Source organism: Sinocyclocheilus anshuiensis, unplaced genomic scaffold (assembly GCF_001515605.1).
Source record: "Sinocyclocheilus anshuiensis isolate Anshui unplaced genomic scaffold, SAMN03320099.WGS_v1.1 scaffold582, whole genome shotgun sequence".
NCBI lineage: Eukaryota > Metazoa > Chordata > Actinopteri > Cypriniformes > Cyprinidae > Sinocyclocheilus > Sinocyclocheilus anshuiensis.
Window position 1 is genome coordinate 333450 of NW_015547659.1, and position 10125 is coordinate 343574.

Below are 10125 nucleotides of genomic sequence, written 5' to 3' on the forward strand. Positions count from 1 at the left end.
TATCTATCTATCTATCTATCTATCTATCTATCTATCTATCTATCCATCCATCCGTCCGTCCGTCCATCCATCCATCAAATCTACTCTAATCAGCAGTGGCTCAGAAGCATAACAGGAGCAGGCATGATGGTTGCTGTAGATGGGTGTATGCATGTATTTTGGTTAATAAATCAAATTAAAATAGGCACAGTGAGGTGAGAATAATTGCACTGACAGTGATAAAAAGATTAGATGTGAAATGAAGGAGAGACACAGCATCACTAATGATACCTTGGCTCGGTTCCTCGGTTTTAATATCCACCCCTAACACTCTGAGTCCTTCAAATCTGTATAGATGTTGGGAAATGTGTTAACCATACAAGCACTAAAGAAGCAAGTATAATGATAAAATCCTGGACTTTCCAGTGAACCAATAATCTGCTTTTAACATGTTTTGACAAGTTAGAAAGACTGCATTAGATCCTTAAATCTCAGGGCTTTTGAGATGACAAATTAAGACAAAAGTATAACACATGTTAAATGACTACTGATCAGACTATTGATTATTTGACCCTTCTAAATATTCAATATTCAACCAATATCAGCCCTGATACTTAACTAAATACTTCTTTCTACTTTGAATGAATGTACCATATATCTTGCTTATACAGTATTGCATTGGATTTTAATGTCTCATATTTGATCTCTAGAAGTTTTATTTAGCTATATTTATATGTTATATGTTGTAAATGTGTGTGTGCGCACGTGTGTGTATGCATAGTTCACATTTACAACATTCAATTACACTGTAAAATTAATTACTATATATAATAATATACACCTACATCACAAAACAAGCATATCATACACATTATTATTATAGTTTTAGAATATAAATATATAAAATCTATTAAATATCAAATAAAATGTTAGTATAATAGTATATTCATATATTGATTTAAGTAAAATAACTGCAAACCCTTAAAGTTATATGAAAATAAAATAAATAAATGCACATTTTCAGTTATTTGACATGTAGGTTTACTATTATAAGGAAAGGGAGTGTGTCCTCTCTCTCGCGAATGCTTATAATTATCATATACTTACAAACATCAGACAAAGGCTGAAGACACTGGCACATCTAACTATCTGGAATACACCTGAGTAACTTGTTTGGGCTCGACAATCTATGTCTCATATTTGATCTCTAGAAGTTTTATTTAGCTATATTTATATGTTATATGTTGTAAATGTGTGTGTGCGCGCGTGTGTGTATGCATAGTTCACATTTACAACATTCAATTACACTGTAAAATTAATTACTATATATAATAATATACACCTACATCACAAAACAAGCATATCATACACATTATTATTATAGTTTTAGAATATAAATATATAAAATCTATTAAATATCAAATAAAATGTTAGTATAATAGTATATTCATATATTGATTTAAGTAAAATAACTGCAAACCCTTAAAGTTATATGAAAATAAAATAAATAAATGCACATTTTCAGTTATTTGACATGTAGGTTTACTATTATAAGGAAAGGGAGTGTGTCCTCTCTCTCGCGAATGCTTATAATTATCATATACTTACAAACATCAGACAAAGGCTGAAGACACTGGCACATCTAACTATCTGGAATACACCTGAGTAACTTGTTTGGGCTCGACAATCTAATTTTGACGTAGTCACATGGTCTTTTAAGTGAGAGCATTGACTTTGCTGATGCATGAGACAAATCTAATCATGTTGGTTTGGTGTTTTTTGGGGTTTTGTAAGATTACTGGATCAAGCCGTACATATCATCTGTAGACAAATTAGGACACCTTCAAGCCAGCTCTGTATTACAGTGTGCCGAACATCCTGCTGATGATTCACTCCCTTATGGTCACTTTCATATCCAACCAAATCATTTCAAACTTTAAAAAAAGGCAGCAGGCAGCGAGTGTTATTTTTACCAAGCCGTTTGGGGTTTTGGGTGAGTTCGTTTTAATTTCAGCGGTGGATGAAGTCACTGAAGAAGCCTGTTATGGCTGCTGTCCTCTGCATGCTCTGCACTGGAGACTGAGGTAATGGATCCTCCATTCATGTGTTCTCCCACCAGAGAGAGACATTCTGCACAACTGATGCTGCTTGTTTTATGGGCTGGAATGTATGACATTGAAATGAGGCTTCTGTTCCAGTGAACAGTGTCATTATTTACCACAGAAGGCTGTCAGGCTTGAAATTTACATTTAAGTTATATTCAGCCCGTTTATGTAAACACAGAAGGAGGGCAAATATGAACTCAGAATAATATACATAATCATAAAACTAACTTATGATAAAGTCCTAATTTTATTTCTTTAGTCATTTTTTTTCATGCATGTATTTAATAGTATTTTGATTAAAACGTACTTTAAATTATTTTAATATTGGGTAAGTTACTCTAAAAAAGTAACGAATTATGATACTAATTACTTCTGTATCAGTGTAATCAGATTACTGTACTAATTACTCTCTCTAAAAAGTATTGCATTTCTTAGTACAAATCACTTTCTAAATCCACCTAGCCCAGTAAACAATACAAGGATAGACATGAAACTGCTCATTTGATACTTTCAAATAAAAAATGTAAAATTGCATCAATTATTCTTGAAATGACCAAAGTATATTAAAGGGAGAAGGTTACATTAAAAACATACATGATACAGTTTAACATTAGATGTTACATTTTGATGTCTGTCTGTCTTAAACACAGTTGCACAAGCATTAAAATGTACAAGCAATATTTATCATAGTAAATATCTAATTTTTTAGTCTTTTATTTTTTCATGTATTCATTTTATTTAAAAAGCAGTATCTATCTATCTATCTATCTATCTATCTATCTATCAATCGTGGAAACGACAGTGATTTAAAAGTCTTCAGGGATTGTTTTCGTAACTCTCCGTGTTGTCTTGCTCACAGCTATTGGATTTCTGGCCAGCCCACAGCGCGCAACAGGTAGGCTATATGCCCCCATGCATGGGGCAGGTTGAATCTATTGCCCCGATTTCCTGTCACATGATTTGAAATAGGATCCCTACTTTTTCTGCTATCTGTCTTGTGTGTGAGTGTCTGGGGGCAGCGCTGATTTGCCTAGAAGTTCAGACGCTCTTAACGCGGACGCGCAGCGAGATTTCATGACATTCAGCTGCTCACTGCATCAGCTCGACTGACCTGACTGGACTCGAAACACTTCACCTGCGAGGAGAGAGGAAGAGAAGGTGTTCAGATCTCTTATAGCCTACTACAGAAGAGCGATGGATTCGTGGAGAATCGCAGCTTTGCTCCTTGCTGCCTGCCTCAGCGCGTCTGCTTCAGACCAGTTCGAATCGGGTTAGTTCTCAACTCTTATGAACTGTAACTTTGTGCATTCTGGTGGTTGTAGGTCTTGTATGAGATGTTTCTTACACTAGTGCACTGCGTTGCGTCCGCATTGTCCCGACTCCAGTCTCGAGATGAGCAGCGGCGTGCAGCGCGTTCTGTCACTTTTCTTGCCTTGTCTTGCGTCAGGTTCAGCTTTATGAATCACACAATCCATTTCGCGCTAAATAATTACCAAAACCCTCTTTGATCGCGCTGATGAAGCTCTGCCTCCAATACAGCCACTTTGAAGTCTCAGACATCTGTATTTGTTAAACGTATTATTTATCCTAGTATAAAGAATCTTCAAATGGATTTTAGTATAAAGTGTGATGGTGAAAGTATTTTAATATTATGTGTAATTGTAATAACGCATGAAGATAACCTTTTTGGATAGTTGGATAAATATGACTTGCTTACAAAAAAAGTTAGCTGTGTGCTAGATAGATAGATACAGTTAATATTATATTTATACAAATATAATACTATAATATACTTCCACACAGTAAGTGTTTGCATGCTTTAATGTATTTTTAGTTTTCAGGACAGGTATGAAATCCTTTACAAAATGTACCATGGTAACCATCCACTCTAAAAAATGCTGGGTTAAATACAACCCAGTGCTGGGTAAAATATGGACAAACCCAGCAATTGGGTTGTATTTAACCCAGCATTTTTTAGAGTGTAGTTTTTCTCTCAATCAACTTAATCAGCTTGTTCTGTGTAAGCAAGTTATGTTCTTTTCATTTGATATACAGTAGCTGAAAGCTCACCAACAGATTATTTTCACTTAGAAACCACAAATCCAATAAAATTGTACATCCAATATACCTTTCTCTGAGGTGAACTTGAGACCTTTAATTGTATCATAAATCCATCTTCAGCATCAGGAGTTAGGCACAATGAATTGAATATTATCTATATGCAAAACCCAAAATAAATGTTTATTTAGATGTTTAGCAACGACCACATAAAGCAAACTTCTTGCCAGATAAACAGCAAGCAAGTGCAGCATGTTTTCCAGGGTTGTGGATGGAATCGTGACGTCAACAACCAGTCCACCACTCAAGCTCATTTTAGGGAAATTTTCTGTCTTTTAGAATGAGGAAAATTAGATGTAGAATAGAATTAGGTGTTATTATCAAACCCTATGATCAGCCTCTTTCTTTTGTTATTGTAATAAGTGTGAAGATAATTGAGTGCTTGCTAACTTGTGTTAGCAAGTCAAAAGTTTATCCAGTTTTTTGTTGCTAATATTAACTTGAATTTTTATATGAATGTAGTAACATAGTTTAAAAATATTTTGTTTTGCTAGATTTCAGGTAGATAAAAGTAACTCTAATTTTAAAAAATCACCTTGTAATCAATGAAGCTGACTTGACTGAAATGCACAAGCCTTGATTAACTGCAAGATTTCAGTGGGAGTGCTCTAGGTTGCATCGCTTCACTACCAGCATAAGCTGTAATTTGTGTTGTGTTTCAAGTCTCAGAAGCAAATCCCCTACACTCTTTTATTTTTATTTTTTTTAATTATAGCCTTTGATTCAAATGACAGGTTAGGCTATCTGGGCGATGCGTAAGCACTGCCATCTATAGTATACCTATGCATTAGCAATGTATTTAAAGCTGCTTTCCAGAATATATTCATAATAATTACTCAGGCTTTGTGGTGACTTATTCCTCTTTACAAGTTTTTCTCTGCTATTTTGCGACATGGTGACTAATTATTACAGGTTTATGCTAATTAATACTGTAATAATTAATAAGGCATGTAGTAACATGTCCATCCAGCCAGAAGTTTGAATGTTTTGCAGTTAAACATCATTTAGTGAAATGACGTGATGGCTCATTGCATGTTCCTTGTGCTTCCATATAAAATATAGTGAAAATCATTCAACAACAGTGAGTCAGAGCAACAATTTGCACTCTTTGCTCTCAATTTGTGAATATGATTATTTGATTAATTGCATGAATTATTAGGTCCATGCATTCTCATACTTGCTCTGTTGAGGTGTTTTAGGGAGTCATAATAGTCGGTGCATTTGTTAGGCCTTTCAGTTCTCCTTTTCTGCAAATCAGTTATTGATATTTGATGAGTGAAAAGCATACTGTTGCTCATGTCTATGTGTGATAAGTCATGCAGATTAAAGCATGTGAATGATGAAACATTTTACAGCTTAAATAAAGGTGTGAGGCATTTGAAGGATAGCACGGTGTCTGTGGGTTTTCATTAATAGAGAGAAATGCATTGCTGTCCTCAGAAAACCCTCAATTTGCTGCCTTTTACTTTATATTGCATGAATTGAAATTATCTGCTCCTTTGCTTTTAATGGAACAGTACTACCAAACATCTAAATTTGCTGAAAATTGAATCAGCCTCAGGCCATCCAAGATGTACAGTAAATGAGTTTGTTTCTTCATTGGAACAGGTTTTGAGAAATTTAGCATTACGTCACTTGCTCATCAATGGATCCCCTGCAGTGAATGGGTGCCGTCAGAATGAGAGTCCAAACAGCTGATAAAAGCATCATAATAATCCACGCGACTACAGTCTATCAGTTAATTTCTTGTGAAGTGAAAAGCTGCGAGAAAGCAATATTATGGACAGAGGACTCGTACTTTAGCTGGAAGCAAGGGTTTGAAGTTAAAAATGTCATGATGCATTTATTTATTACAAACATGCAGCTTTTTACTTCACAAGACATTAATTGATGGACTGGAGTTATGTTGATTACTTGTGGATTATTGTGATGTTTTTATCAGCTGTTTGGACTCTGTTTGGACGGCACCCATTCACTGCAGAGGATCCACTGGTGAGCAAGCGACGTAATGCTAAATTTCTCCAAATTTGTTCTGATGAAGAAACAAACTCATCTACATCATGGATGGCCTGAAGGCCAGTACATTTTCAGCCAATTAAAATTTTTGGGTGGACTATTCCTTTAAACATATCTAAGAGATACGAGCAGTTTGTACCTGCACCTTGACCAGGCCAGAGACCAAGTCTGTATTTCCTCAGATGAAAAGATGTATTAAATGAATAGAGAATTATTCAGGGACTTTGAGAAGAAGCTGTGCATCTGTGTCCAGACAGGAGCTCGCCTCATGTAAAATGGATTTGGGTTTAGTTGATAGATGTTGTTGACTGGAATGAAGTAAGTACTTCCCAGAAAGAGCTAGGAGGGGTTTATGATGTCATTCTCATTTCTGTTGAAGATTTTATTTCAGATGCAAAGACAGATGTGTTGTTATCCCCCCTCCCCCTTTCTTTGTAGTCAAACTTGGACATGGCGGTACTTGTTTTGCTGTGTTTTTCTATGAAAACAAAATGTGCTGATTGTTAAAATGAATGGAATGGTCATGGCTGAAGGGCAAACAGAAGACTTCAAAGTGTCAGCAATTTTGCTTAAGTTATTAAATCCATGGCATGCCTTGTCTGTCGTGATAGTTTCATCTTTCATCTCGTTTCAAAAGGCAAGCACCATGTGGCTTAATTGGTCCCCACCAATTGTGAGTAATTAATATGGAGTTATCTGAAATGAGATCTCTGATCACAATCAGCACTGTTTAAAGTAATTTTTGTTCTTGAGCATGTGATCAGCTGAATCAGCTCTTCATCTACAGACACTTAGTTAACGCTTTGACTAAATTTAATCTAATCTTGCGACATAGCTGAAAAGGGAATTCCAGAACACAACCACTCTACTGTACTGTACTGTAGAAGATCTAGCATCAAAATACTGGCTGATATTTCATCCAAACTGTCATCTGTTACAGGAAATCACGATCAGTCGACTACATCACTGTCAGTCAGTTAAAGCATGATAAAACCACATGATGCTGCCATTGCTGAAAGAGTTAAAGGAGGATTTGCTGCCATATTGCATTAGTGTCTGTTTCGAATCGGTTCGAACCTACTGTTCAGCTGCTTGCCATTGCTGGCTAGCTCTCTCCTCCGTTTTTAATCTCCCTCGATCTTGTCTATATCTCTTGTTCTCCTCCTCTTTTTCTTGCCAGGGCTGATTGGAGTGAAGCACCTTTGCTTTGTCTTGTGTCTTCACCCAAAGCCACTCTGACAGTGAAGTATGGCTTGGGAGGGAAACAGTAGCCAGGTGGTCGGAAATGTGGGCAGGGGAAGAACTTTTGTACTTTGTACTCTGTCTCTTTAACCACTTCCTTTTTTTTTTTCTTTTTTTTTGTGTACTTGTTTAGAGAGTACTGCTGCATTGACCTTTTGGAGTTCATGACTATTATTTCAAGACTGTAAATGTATGATTTATTTTTTTTAGGGATTAAAGTTGTTTGTTCTTGTTCATTCACATAAAATGCTGTCAAGAACATTTGAAGCCTTGACTAGTTTTCCTGTGAAACGTGCTTGTCGTGGCATGTTTACCTTAATGTATGTGTTATGTGTGCATGCATTTGTGTGAAATCATTTCAAACTGTATGTCTAGTCTTGTACACCAGCTTACACTAGTAGTTCATTTAATATCTACAGTAATAGAATAAATGTTCTTAATCAGTACATTTCTCTTGTTTTGCAGTAAAAAAAAAGTCTAAATATTGTTAAAACAAGATATGCTTACTTGAGAAGCAAAATTACATGAGTAATTCACTAAGAAAAGTAAACATTTTTTTAAAACATAACTTTGATTAAAATGAAATAAAATAATAAATAAAATAAATACAATTTAAACTTTAATATCTCACTCACACTTTAATATTGTCACGGTGCACGCACATACACAAGGAGACGCTGGAAAATACTTTACCAAGACTTTATTTTCAGGAACCAAGGGAGATGAACTCAGGAAGATGTTTAACAGCAGACAGAGAACTTGAGACTGGGAACACTATTTATACACACAGGAGGAGGGGATGACGAGACACACCTGGGAGCAATGAAACACTAATCAGGGGAGGAACAGGAAACTAACCAAATAAGTGCATGGGAAGGCACATGGGGAGCAGGACACACACAAAACATGGAACAGAGTCTGACAAATATATCACTCACTCACTCACTCACTTTTTTTTTTTTTTTTTACAACATTTTCACAGTAAATTTAAAGCTTAAATTTTTTTTTATGTAAATGTAGCTTTTCCATCACATGAATAAATGACATTAAAAAATTTTTTTAATTTATTTTAATTTTAATTTTTTATTTAATTTTATTATTACAGTTTGTTTTAAATTGTAATAATATTTCACAATGTTGCTGTTTTTACTCTAACTTTTCAATCCAATAAATGCAAATAAATGGTGAGCATAGGACATTTCTTTCTTTTTTAAAAAATTTTTTGACATTTATTTATTTATTTATTTTTATGAGACATTTAGTTACAAATCATATATTGGAGTTTGTTTGAGATCTCGTTTGTTTTAAATTGTAATAATATTTCACAATATTGCTGTTTTTACTCTAACTTTTCAATCCAATAAATGCAAATAAATGGTGAGCATAGGACATTTCTTTCTTTTTAAAATTTTTTTTTGACATTTATTTATTTATTTATTTTTATGAGACATTTAGTTACAAATCATATATTGGAGTTTGTTTGAGATCTCTGACTTTGGTTTCATTAGACTAAAATGCATATTTCTAATATTAATAAAGTGATAGTGATTTTGAATCAATACATGGGCCCTCATAATGCCTAGTAACCACAGACCATGTGTCCACTCACATATCTTTCTGTGTATCTGTGGTGTAGAGGTGGTTAGCTGAGAGTGCTTCTTCTAATTTAGCAACAGAAATACCCAGATCAGAGACTGTCGTTTCAGAGGGCACTGGCATTCCTTTGGTCCCTACATTTCCCAGAAATCCTTCCACCCATTTCCTGCCAGCATATCCTCACATTTACACACAACAGGCTGTAATTACCCACCCAGCTGATCCGATCCAGAACCAACCACCGAGAAACATGGAACACAAAGATGCCTCTGTAACCAAAAGTGACACAGTATACAGGCCACGCTTCTCCTCTGGACAGAGACACAGCCTGTGGCCGATTCTGTCAATCCTGTTTCTGACTCTGTTTCTATGGGAAACTAAGCAGAAAATAAGCCGACAGTACGTCATGTGTTAATGACAATAGCTGAATGCCAAGTTCGGCTGGGATATGAGGTGCCAAAAGAGGCTAAATGAACAGAAACATTTCTCATCCAGTTCTACCAAGACCAAATTATTATCCGAGCTTTGCTACCCACTAGGAACAGGCAATCGTTTTTTCAGCCTCTATATATATTTCAAGGTCAATAAGATTTTTTTTTAAAGAAATTAATACTTTTATTCAACAAGGATGTGTTAAATTGATCAAAAATGACAGTAAAGACATTTGTAATGTTACAAAATATTTGATCTGTTCTTTTGAACTTTCTATTCATCAAATACTCCTGAAAAAAATGATAACATCTTTTTCAACATTGACAATTCTTGAGCGCCAAATCAGCATATTAGAATGATTTCTGAAAGATCATGTGACACTGAAGACTGGAGTAATAGTTGCTGAAAATTCAGGTTTGCTATCACAGGAATAAATTAAACATTTTTTTAATCTATTAAAATAGATAACAGTTATTTTATATTGTAATAACATTTCACAATTGAACTGTTTTTACTTTATTTTTGATCAAATAGATGCAGCCTAGATGCTTAAAACATGAATTAAAAAAATATATAAAATTTTACCTACCCCAAACTTTTCAACGGTATAGTATATTTGGATCTCTCTCTATATATA

General features: G+C 34.8%; 1 protein-coding gene across 1 annotated transcript in view; it reads left to right on the forward strand.

Annotated features, from left to right (window-relative positions):
• Positions 1 to 3142: 3142 nt before the first annotated feature.
• The window catches only part of LOC107702222 (kremen protein 1-like), a 66424-nt gene continuing 59441 nt past the window's right edge, over positions 3143 to 10125 (forward strand). Inside the window, exon 1 of the mRNA XM_016504469.1 lies at positions 3143 to 3354. Coding sequence (XP_016359955.1) covers positions 3279 to 3354 — 76 coding nt within the window. The 5' untranslated portion in view covers positions 3143 to 3278. The remainder of the gene's footprint in view (positions 3355 to 10125) is intronic.